The 12,814-nt window shown below is 42.1% G+C and overlaps 1 protein-coding gene across 1 annotated transcript; it reads left to right on the top strand.

Moving 5' to 3' along the window:
- The first annotated feature begins 248 nt into the window (after positions 1–248).
- Positions 249–11,822, top strand: ccdc25.S (coiled-coil domain containing 25 S homeolog). The gene is given in 10 exon segments (NM_001091055.1): positions 249–378; positions 1,240–1,363; positions 1,819–1,866; positions 3,268–3,307; positions 5,844–5,895; positions 7,023–7,098; positions 7,849–7,952; positions 9,047–9,246; positions 10,525–10,570; positions 11,230–11,822. Coding segments are annotated over 9 exon segments (621 nt in total). The 5' UTR covers positions 249–378; positions 1,240–1,338; the 3' UTR covers positions 11,260–11,822.
- Positions 11,823–12,814: the final 992 nt, after the last annotated feature.

Here is a 12,814-nt window from a genome sequence, read left to right as displayed (position 1 = left end):
AACGTGTATAAAAGAGAGGCTTAAGATAACGGACGTTACATCCATTTATTAGCACTGACCATTGGCCAAGCAACGTTTCATCTGGGAACTACAACCCCCAGAATCCTCTTATTAAAAACTCATTGTGGGCGTTGCTGGGAAATGTAGTTTGTCGAGTTCCGGAGGCGCGGCTCCCTCAGCCATGCGGAAGTAGATGCAGTTCCAGCGCGGATCGGCAGGTGGCAGCGTTGCACATCGGCAGGTAAAGAGCAGGAAGTCAAGGAGAAGCTTCTCTCTTCGCTGCGACGCTCTCACGTCATTTTCGGCGCCGCAATTGGCCTCATCGTGAGCAGGAATTGTTTAGAATCGTCGGTGTCTCGTTGCTGGAGCGACTGGAGGGTCAGTATTGGGGGGAGGAGTTATGTCAGTAGCGGCTTCAGGTAGGAAAGAGTTAAACGGGCACTGACTGTCACTGAGGGCCCTCATTACCGGAACTGGATCTGATAACCGGAAGTAATGTGTCTCTTCCCATTCTATCAACTGTCACTGATTCCTCTGGTCTGTCCCTGCTCCTCCCTTACCTACTAACAGCAGTCCTGTCCTGCTTTATGGCAGCTGAGATTCTAGCTATCTGTATAACAGAACATTCTGTCCCAGTGGCTGCACAGATCCTATCTGATCCCCATTGTAAGCAGCAGTCCTGTCCTGCTTTATGGCAGCTGAGATTCTAGCTATCTGTATAACAGAACATTCTGTCCCAGTGGCTGCACAGATCCTATCTGATCCCCATTGTAAGCAGCAGTCCTGTCCTGCTTTATGGCAGCTGAGATTCTAGCTATCTGTATAACAGAACATTCTGTCCCAGTGGCTGCACAGATCCTATCTGATCCCCATTGTAAGCAGCAGTCCTGTCCTGCTTTATGGCAGCTGAGATTCTAGCTATCTGTATAACAGAACATTCTGTCCCAGTGGCTGCACAGATCCTATCTGATCCCCATTGTAAGCAGCAGTCCTGTCCTGCTTTATGGCAGCTGAGATTCTAGCTATCTTGTATAACAGAACATTCTGTCCCAGTGGCTGCACAGATCCTATCTGATCCCCATTGTAAGCAGCAGTCCTGTCCTGCTTTATGGCAGCTGAGATTCTAGCTATCTGTATAACAGAACATTCTGTCCCAGTGGCTGCACAGATCTGATCCCCATTGGAAGCAGCAGTCCTGTCCTGCTTTATGGCTGATCATGTTTATTTTTGGCAGCACAGAATCCAGTTGTTGTATGGGATGTGAATGACTTGAGACATTGAAGAGAATATTTCATCGGGAGTTCTCTGCATTAAACACATCTGTAGAGTGGACTCACCATGGTGTTCTACTTCACAAGCAGCGGTAAGTAAACTCTGGGCTTTTATTATAATATAAGGCTGGGGGGTCTGATAGGGGATCATTAACATATTCCTCCCTGTGCCAATGAGATTTATATCCTGGTGTTTAGAGACTGATCCATATTGATGCAGCTTAGTGTCAGACATTATATTTGAGAAATGTGAGTGTTAGGGGTGATTTCCAGCTGTACCAGTATAACTATAACACTCTGTACCAACAAACTAAACAGTAACTTGCAGACCCAGAGAAGCCTCAAACCCCCAACATGGTTCCCGTGGTAAATGTAAATATATATTATTTCTATTGTACGTAGAATTGACAGTTGTGGGTGGCAGAGGAGTCCTGCATTGAATGTATTGGGTCTCTGTTAGCAGTTTATATAGACGAGATTCATTCCTGATTGTGTTCAGTCTGAGAATTCATTGGTCTGATCCATTTCTGCCTTTTCTGTTCCCCAGTTACCTCCCCGGGCTACACTATATACATGGGCAAGGACAAGTATGAAAGTAAGTGCTGCTTGTTGTCTCCTCCAGCTGACAGTTAATATGGGAGGGTGCAGGGAGTGTTGGTTTCTTCCTTAAGGTGCCCATACACAGAGAGATCCGCTCGTTTGGTGACATTGCCCCTTGAGGTGGGCAATATTGGGCTGATCCTATCGTGGGCCCTATTGCCCAACGATCGGATCCTAACGATGGCTAACAAGCGAATCAACGAACAGATGAGGCCGCGATCCAACGGGATTTTTAGTCCCATCCGATCGACATCTGCCCGACTTTCGGCCAGATATCAATAGGGGAAGCCCGTCGGAGGGCCCCATACACAGGCCAATAAGCTGCCGACTTGGTCTGTCGGCAGCTTTTATCGGCCCGTGTATGGCCACCTTTAGCCAATTAGACTAATTGTTGGGCCCTTATTGCATCTCATCAGTCTGACATTCACTGTAATAGTAATATGTAATTATGCTTCTGCTTCTAATCACCACCACTATTTATTGGACTGCTGGGGGTTTCAGACATTGGACTCTTCTTAAAGGGATACTGTCATGGAAAAACATGTTTTTTTTAAAACACATCAGTTAATAGTGCTGCTCCAGCAGAATTCTGCACTGAAATCCATTTCTCAAAAGAGCAAACTCATTTTCTTATATTTAATTTTGAAATCTGACATGGGGCTAGAGATATTGTCAGTTTCTCAGCTGCCTCCAGTCATGTGACTTGTGCTCTGATAAACTTCAGTCACTCTTTACTGCTGTACTGCAAGTTGGGGTGATATCTCCACCCACCCTTTTCCCCCCAGCAGCCTAACAACAGAACAATGGGAAGGTAACCAGATAGCAGCTCCTTAACACAAGATAACAGCTGCCTGGTATATCTAAGAACAACACTCAATAGTAAAATCCAGGTCCTACTGAGACACATTCAGTTACATCTGAAATCACATGACCAGGCAAAATGAGCTGAGATGCACCTACACACCAATATTACAACTAAATACATTTGCTGGTTCAGGAATGACATTTTATACTGTACAGTTAATTATTTGCAGTGTAAACAGTGTCATTTAGAAATAAAAACTACACAATAAAAATCATGACAGAATTCCGTTAAACTCCCTTAAATCTGTGCTGCTTTTTATGTCCAGTAGGTGGGGCCCTTGCACTCCAGCGTTGCTCATAGAGTCAGTGCAGGTGAGTGAGCTGGGCTCTAGCAGGAATACAGTTTATACTCTGGGCTTAGTGCACATGATAGTGTTATAAATAGTGTTATAAATATATAAATATCACATATAAGTATTAGCACAGCGTGAGCGAGTCCTGTTGTTTGGGGCATAACTTACATTCAGGTCAGTCTTATGTTTCTGTGCAGTTTCCATTGCCTCTGTCTAATCACTATTTCTTTTTGTCTTAGATGAAGACTTGATCAAATATGGCTGGCCAGAAGATATCTGGTAAGTGCTTCTGGGAGGTTTCTGTAACATTTACATTGGGACCCAGTTGTCACTGATTTGGCTAAATGATCAGATCCGGCTGATTTGGCACAGGGGGTGAGTGGCCAAGTCAGCAAAGATCCACTAGTTTGGCCTCGTCTTTCACTTCTGCCTCATTCATGTTCTATTACATCATTTTACCCACCATAAGTTTCCATAGATTAAAGGGTTAAATGCCTATTAAAATCCCTGAAGAAGGAAGGAAAGGTCAGAAACTTGATTAAATAGAGTATTGGGCCACTTCTTTCTACTCCCTTGTGCCCCGTGTCCTGTTCCACTCGGGACTTGAACTCACAGGTAGTGACTGAAAGTCCTTTAATGAAGATGTTCTGTTTTATCACATGGATTTGCTGAAAGGTCACACAGTTACAAGCCCAGTGCTGAAGCCCTGACCCAAACCTTCCCCATCAGTCTCTGTTTGATAGAAATCATGGTGTATTATGGGTTGGGTTTCCTCCTGGCTGGTATTTTACTGGCCTAAAAATGATGGTTGATCCCAATGTTATTAATAGGGAATAAAGATAAATATATAGGAAGGTCAGTGATCCCAATGGTATTAATAGGGAATAAAGATAAATATATAGGAAGGTCAGTGATCCCAATGTTATTAATAGGGAATAAAGATAAATATATAGGAAGGTCAGTGATCCCAATGTTATTAATAGGGAATAAAGATAAATATATAGGAAGGTCAGTGATCCCAATGTTATTAATAGGGAATAAAGATAAATATATAGGAAGGCCAGTGATCCCAATGTTATTAATAGGGAATAAAGATAAATATATAGGAAGGCCAGTGATCCCAATGTTATTAATAGGGAATAAAGATAAATATATAGGAAGGTCAGTGATCCCAATGTTATTAATAGGGAATAAAGATAAATATATAGGAAGGTCAGTGATCCCAATGTTATTAATAGGGAATAAAGATAAATATATAGGAAGGTCAGTGATCCCAATGTTATTAATAGGGAATAAAGATAAATATATAGGAAGGTCAGTGATCCCAATGTTATTAATAGGGAATAAAGATAAATATATAGGAAGGTCAGTGATCCCAATGTTATTAATAGGGAATAAAGATAAATATATAGGAAGGTCAGTGATCCCAATGTTATTAATAGGGAATAAAGATAATATATAGGAAGGTCAGTGATCCCAATGTTATTAATAGGGAATAAAGATAAATATATAGGAAGGTCAGTGATCCCAATGTTATTAATAGGGAATAAAGATAAATATATAGGAAGGTCAGTGATCCCAATGTTATTAATAGGGAATAAAGATAAATATATAGGAAGGCCAGTGATCCCAATGTTATTAATAGGGAATAAAGATAAATATATAGGAAGGCCAGTGATCCCAATGTTATTAATAGGGAATAAAGATAAATATATAGGAAGGCCAGTGATCCCAATGTTATTAATAGGGAATAAAGATAAATATATAGGAAGGTCAGTGATCCCAATGTTATTAATAGGGAATAAAGATAAATATATAGGAAGGTCAGTGATCCCAATGTTATTAATAGGAATAAAGATAAATATATAGGAAGGTCAGTGATCCCAATGTTATTAATAGGGAATAAAGATAAATATATAGGAAGGCCAGTGATCCCAATGTTATTAATAGGGAATAAAGATAAATATATAGGAAGGTCAGTGATCCCAATGTTATTAATAGGGAATAAAGATAAATATATAGGAGGTCAGTGATCCCAATGTTATTAATAGGGAATAAAGATAAATATATAGGAAGGTCAGTGATCCCAATGTTATTAATAGGGAATAAAGATAAATATATAGGAAGGCCAGTGATCCCAATGTTATTAATAGGGAATAAAGATAAATATATAGGAAGGTCAGTGATCCCAATGTTATTAATAGGGAATAAAGATAAATATATAGGAAGGTCAGTGATCCCAATGTTATTAATAGGGAATAAAGATAAATATATAGGAAGGTCAGTGATCCCAATGTTATTAATAGGGAATAAAGATAAATATATAGGAAGGCCAGTGATCCCAATGTTATTAATAGGGAATAAAGATAAATATATAGGAAGGTCAGTGATCCCAATGTTATTAATAGGGAATAAAGATAAATATATAGGAAGGCCAGTGATCCCAATGTTATTAATAGGGAATAAAGATAAATATATAGGAAGGCCAGTGAAATGATCCCAATGTTATTACTAGGTCGGTATTTTTTTCCATAAAAGGTGGAAGCGCTAAGTATAGGTGGCTATAAATCAGAGGGGGTGTTATATGGCAGTGACATCACCAGTGGGGGGGGGGAAATCTTTCGAAAAAAGTCTGAGCCGCACATTGTGGAAGTTAGTTGGCCTAACCTATAGGTACAAATAGTGTTTAAATGACAATATCCCTTTAAATGACAGTGATCATTACAGGATCAGATTATCTGCCTTTGATAGCATTAACATATATTCAGATTATAAATGTAAGCCACGCCTCTAACCCCCTGCTCTGTGCCTGCAGGTTCCACGTGGATAAACTGTCATCTGCCCACGTTTATCTCCGGCTACAGAAGGTAAAGTGAGACACAGCCCTGGTCAGAGGAAAGAGACTAACTGCAACTGGTTATCCTGTGCTCCCCTATGGGTCTCCTGCTTTCTACATCTGACCAGGATCCATCCCAAGCTATCCGTACATAGTATTCTCTGGATCCATCCCAAGCTATCTGTACATAGTATTCTCTGGATCCATCCCAAGCTATCTGTACATAGTATTCTCTGGATCCATCCCAAGCTATCTGTACATAGTATTCTCTGGATCCATCACAAGCTATCTGTACATAGTATTCTCTGGATCCATCCCAAGCTATCCGTATTTAGTATTCTCTGGATCCATCCCAAGCTATCAGTACATAGTATTCTCTGGATCCATCCCAAGCTATCCGTACATAGTATTCTCTGGATCCATCCCAAGCTATCCATACATAGTATTCTCTGGATCCATCCCAAGCTATCCGTATTTAGTATTCTCTGGATCCATCCCAAGCTATCCGTACATAGTATTCTCTGGATCCATCCCAAGCTATCCGTACATAGTATTCTCTGGATCCATCCCAAGCTATCCGTACATAGTATTCTCTGGATCCATCCCAAGCTATCTGTACATAGTATTCTCTGGATCCATCCCAAGCTATCTGTACATAGTATTCTCTGGATCCATCCCAAGCTATCCGTACATAGTATTCTCTGGATCCATCCCAAGCTATCCATACATAGTATTCTCTGGATCCATCCCAAGCTATCCGTACATAGTATTCTCTGGATCCATCCCAAGCTATCAGTACATAGTATTCTCTGGATCCATCCCAAGCTATCTGTACATAGTATTCTCTGGATCCATCCCAAGCTATCAGTACATAGTATTCTCTGGATCCATCCCAAGCTATCCGTACATAGTATTCTCTGGATCCATCCCAAGCTATCCGTACATAGTATTCTCTGGATCCATCCCAAGCTATCCGTACATAGTATTCTCTGGAAGCATAGGTTCCCAGACTATGGGACTAACCCAATGCAGTGACTAAGGGAGGTTTCATGGAATGATAATCTGGATGTAGGTCCTTATATAGTGTTACATACCTAAGGCTTGGCTTATTACTATGGGATGTATGAGCCTATCACATGACTTGTGCTTGTGTTACAGGGTCAGACAATAGACGACATACCTAAGGATGTACTGATGGACTGCGCACAACTAGTAAAGGCCAACAGCATTCAAGGTGAGTGTGTGGAACACGGAGCATCAATGAAAACAAAGCGACATTCTTTTAACCCTTCAACCTTGGCTGGTTCCATCACTATTCCCATAAGGAACCACAGACCATGCACAGAACCTGGTTCTCTGGACCCTTCATATCAAAAACACAGATATTATAGTTTGTGGCATTTAAGCAGTTAAAGGAGAAGGAAAGGTTAAGGTTAATTAAGCATTATCAGAAAGGTCTATATAAATACACCAGTAACCCCTCAAAGTAATGCTGCTCTGAGTCCTCTGTCAAAAGAAACATCACATTTCTTTCCTTCTATTGTGTACTCATGGGCTTCTGTATCAGACTTCCTGCCTTCAGCTTAAACCTCCAGGGCTAGGGCTTGAGCATGCTCAGTTTGCTCCTCTCTCCCTCCCTGCTGTAATCTGAGCCCAGAGCTATGAGTGAGCAGGGAGAGACTCAGGCAGGAAGTGATGTCACACCAAGCTAATATGGCAGCTTCTATCCTAAACAAACAGAGACAGTGTCTAGAGCTGTTACTCAGGTATGGTAAAGCATTCTGCAGAATAAATAATGTTATAGCTTGTACTATTGTGGCTAATCTAATAAATCATAAACTGCTTCAGTAGCTTTCCTTCTCCTTTAATGCACTGAGCTGATAATACCCCTGCACTTCTACCCCCCCCTGGCTGACAAGCAGGACCCCCTGCCCCTATAATGACAGTATTAATGGGTGACACTGATATTGTTGCTTCTCTGCAGGGAGCAAGATGAGTAACATTAATGTCGTTTACACGTCGTGGGCCAACCTGAAGAAAACCGCAGACATGGACATTGGCCAGATAGGATTCCACCGGCAGAAAGACGTAAGTGTAAAGAATAATAGGCTTGTGCGCATTATATACGTGATTAATCTTCAATCACTGCAGTGTTGTTTGTAAATGTAACTGCCCTTGCTCTGCACTGCTGCTTCTGACTGCATGTATCAATGTAGCAGCGGTGAGCTCTCCTCAAACCAGGTCTCTCTTTCCCACAATGCTTTGTGTGTTACGTGGTTCTGATCCATGTGGGTCTGCAAAGCATGGCATTGTGGGAATCTGTCACCTGGGTTGGAATTATAATTCTTTCAATGTACAAATTTATATCTTTTTCAGTGCTCTACTTTGGCTTCCTGGTTGTTTCTGGGCACCTACTCCCCGCATGCTTTTACTGTTTCGAAGGATTCTGGGAGTTGTAGTCCACTAAGATCATCTGGGGACCCAAGGGAAAGTGACTATACTGTACAAGGAATGGGTTAAAAGTGAAATACAATCCGTGTCCAGCAGAGAGCGCTGGTGGGTCGGCAATGGATTTTTCTTTGGCAGTGATGTGGTTCTTGTTTAATGGGGTTGTTTACCTTTAAATTAACTGTTAGTGTGATGCAGAGAGGGATATTCTAAGACAATTTGCAATTGGTTATCAATTTTTATTATTTGTGGTTTTTGATTTATTTAGCTTTTTATTCAGCAGCTCTTCAGTTTGTAATTTCCGCAGACTGGTTGCTAGGATACAAATTCCCCTAGCAACCATGCAGTGAGACTGGAATATGAATAGGAGAGTCTGAATATAAAGAGAAGTTATAAAAAGTAGCAATAACAATACATTTGTAGCCTTACAGAGCATTTGTTATTTATATGGGGTCAGTGACCCCCATTTGAAAGTGGGAAAGTAGGAAATAATTAAAACACTAAAATAAATAATGAAGACTAATTGAAAAGTTGCTTAGGATTGGCCATTAACATACTAAACGTTAATTTAAAGGTTAATTTAAATGCTGACAGACCAGTATAACATGAATTCTCCAACCTACCCTTTAGTCTCGTAGCTCAACCCCCAGAAACTTTACACATAATGTGGACGTGTCTCTTTAAGGCGTGCCAGCAACCTTTAGCTCCTCCCTCAGCGGTTTCTGTTCCGACAGGTGAAAACGATGAGCGTGGAGAAGGTGAACAAGATTGTGAATCGCCTGGAGAAGACAAAAGACGAGCGATTCCCAGACCTGGCGGCAGAGAAGGAGGCGCGAGACCGGGAGGAGCGGAACGAGAAGAAAGTGGAGATCCAGGAAATGAAGAGGAAAGAGAAGGAGGAAATGAAAATGAAAAAGGAAATGGAAGAACTCAGGTGACATAACACTCCCACCCACATCATGGAATTGCTCTTCCTCTCTGCACTGCTGGTTCTGACTCTAAGGGCAGAAAACATTTCGTTTTCCAAAGCCGCCTGAAGTTGCCTCACGAGGAAACTTGGGAAAACAAAGCGCTCCGAGTGCCATCCCACCTGCGATTTTGATTCTAGCCCAGGGGTGTCCAAACTTTTGGCTCGCCGGGCCACATTGGAAAAATAAAAATTGTCTGGGGCCACACGTGAAATACACAAACACGTTTGATTTGTAAAAGTAAAGGAAATACACAGAAAAGAACTACAATGCCAGTTGGATAACCAGATGGAACTATACACTGGAATATGGGACACCTGGATATTAAATAGACTTATTATTATATTATTATTACTAACTGGGCAATGGGCAGAGTCCCCCCTCATCCTATTTCCAAGCATTTCAAACTGGGCCGCATTCATATGCATCCTGGGCCGCATGTGGCCCTCGGGCCGCAGTTTGGACACCCCTGTTCTAGCCGGAGGGAGGCAGTTCGGGGGAGATTAGTCGTCCAAAGAAGAGGAGATTGGGCGACTAATCTCCCCCGAATCTGCCCTGACCATAAGTGTAATAACAGTTGTCAGTTCTCCAGGTAAAATAATCCCCTCGCTTGCCTCAGGAGTCACAATCGGCGGTGCAGAGAATGTAAACATGTGCACAGAAAAACATGTGATGGAATGTGAGAGAATTAACAAGGGATCGTTTTTGTTGATTCGAAAGAGCCGGACAAGGAATCCCGGGTGCATGAGTCGCACACAGATGGTGTATACTGTGTATATATATGTGTGTATATATATATATATATATATATCCGGGGCAGATTATTATATTATAATACACAAAAGCCATGAATATCCTGTAAATTATATCCTTATAAACGGTGAGTAGTGATGTCATCAGTTATAAACGGTGAGTTCTGATGTCATTTCTGTCACATGACTCACTGAAACTTGTGTATTATAATAAATAAAGTGCCCCCAGTTGTAAAATATGAGGATATTAGAAGTTACCTCGGAGTTCCATGACCTGTATAACTCGGCCTTCGGCCTCGTACTTTTATATGGTCATGAAACTCCTCGGTAACTTATAATATCCTTATATTTTACAAGAGGGGGTACTTTATTCACTATATTATTATTATACTGTGCTGTTTGCTACATTATGTAGTGGGACACGGCAGTGCAGTGTTTGTGTATATAAATATATATATAATGTTACAGCTGTGCCTTTCTCTCCCATTGCAGGAGTTACTCCTCCCTCATGAAATCAGAGAACATGTCGTCCAATCAGGTAAGTGCCCAGGGGTTTGCCCTGCTGGGGGCAGTTAGTGTATATACACAAGGGGCAGTTGGAGCAGGTAGTGGGGTGTTAAAGCTCAGTGACTACAGGAGTTTGGCACCAGTTCAGTCAGTTACTGCTTTGCCAACAAACACTGGGGGGCTGATAAGAACCCCGGGATCTGCACTTCAATAACAAGACTTGTGTGTTGGATGATTAGGGGGGATTCCAGGACACACTCTAAAGGGGAACTTAACCCTTTCTGCTGTCTTTTCAGCTGACTGTTTTGTAATCACATGGTATATTCCTGGCACAGCCCCATATGTGCTGCCAAAATCATCTTATTAACCCCTCCACATCTGGGACACTTTAAACCAAGTTTTGCTTTTCTGCTGGTTTTAACCCTTCTACTGCTGAGTGTCACGGCAGCACGTCCTGCCCAGTGTCAGCTTTAGAACAACTCTGCAATTGGTCCTTATAATTCTAATCATAGGTCTCTCCTCTGTCACCCCATGGGAAATAACAGCATTCTGACCTCGCTTTATGGCTTTAGCAGAATCACTGTGCTTCCTGGAACTGAGCAATAGATTTAAATTAGCAAGATACGGGCATTCAATTGTTCGCTTTTCCCGTGTCTATGTCATTATATGTCTCCGCCTCTCTCCCTGCAGGACGGCAACGATTCCGATGATTTCATGTAACTGCTGCTGCCGCACCGGAACGGAACCGGTGTCCTGGGATCTCTTCCTGCACCAACAGAAGAATCAGCAAACATGGAGTTAACTGGACATGCAGCTCCTCATTCATTGGTTCAACAGGGAAGCGGCGTGGGAAAGGGGGCGAGAAGTGAACCCCGTTTACCCATCAGCCAATTTTTTGTTTAGGCATCTGAGCTGAGGAATGGGGTGCAGGGAGTTGTGGATTTTCACATCACTTAGGGATCACCTGTGAGTGTGGCCTTGCGCCTGCCCAGATGCATTATGGATCATTACAGTCGCGCTTTCCAGGACGGGACGTTTTGATTGGATAAATGATCCCCGTGTACAAGAGCAGCGTTTCTCCCGAAGATCCTGCAGTGAGAGTTTTTAAAGGATTTTTTTTTTGTTATTTTTCAAGAACTTAGAGAAAATATATTTCCAATGTTCACAATGTCTTGATGGACCCCAAATCCGGCTCGAAACTGCCCATCCCTTCCATATCCCTTCCATATTCCTTCCATATTCCTGCTGAAGCCTCACTGGGAAATAAATCACTTGCCCATTCATTGTGTCCCTTTATTTGCTGCATGCCCCAGTGCATTATGGGCTCTCTGGGACGGCTCTGATGGGCTGACTATTGACTAGTGACCATTCCCTCTTACTAATCTGCCTCTCAGCAGGGCTCCCTGGGTCCCACTGAGACACATTCAGTTACATTGAGTAGGAGAAACAATAGCTTATCTGAAAGCAGTTCCCTAACACAAGATAACAGCTGCCTGGTAGATCTAAGAACAACACTCAATAGTAAAATCCAGGTCCCACTGAGACACATTCAGTTACATTGAGTAGGAGAAACAACAGGCTGCCAGAAAGCAGTTCCACCCTAAAGTGCTGGCTCTTTCTGAAATCACATGACCAGGCAAAATGAGCTGAGATGCACCTACACACCAATATTACAACTAAATACACTTGCTGCTTCAGGAATGACATTTTATATTGTACAGTGAATTATTTGCAGAGTAAAACCAGGGAAACTGCAACATGTTCTGCCCTCCCAGAGTGAGATCAGGAGGCATTAGGTAATGGGAAAGGAAGGGGTACAAGGGGTGTAGGTGCTGCAGGTTAGGGCCGGGTACAAGGCCACAAGCAGACCCTTAAGCCCAACCTGCAGCAGGTGATACGCACATTTGTCACAGCCCCTATTTCACTCTGGGGCATTTTTATCAAGGGTCGAATTTCGAATTGAAAACACTTCTATTTTGACTATTTCCTAGTCGAAGTACCCAAAAAATAGCTAGAAATTTGAAAATTTACCTCGACCTTTGATAAATCTGCCCCTAGGTGTTTTGGGGAGATTCCAGTGGATTTTCACTTTGCTCCCCAATACTGACATGTTATTACCGGCCAGGCTGGGGCAGTTATTGACATTAGATATGAATTTGGCAGAACATCCCTGACTTATTCATTATACAGTGGTGTGAAAAACTATTTGCCCCCTTCCTGATTTCTTATTCTTTTGCATGTTTGTCACACAAAATGTTTCTGATCATCAAACACA

Source organism: Xenopus laevis, chromosome 5S (assembly GCF_017654675.1).
Source record: "Xenopus laevis strain J_2021 chromosome 5S, Xenopus_laevis_v10.1, whole genome shotgun sequence".
In the NCBI taxonomy this organism is placed as follows: Eukaryota; Metazoa; Chordata; class Amphibia; order Anura; family Pipidae; genus Xenopus; species Xenopus laevis.
Note: the sequence above shows the minus strand (reverse complement) of the source record. Positions and strands in the feature narration are given on the sequence as shown.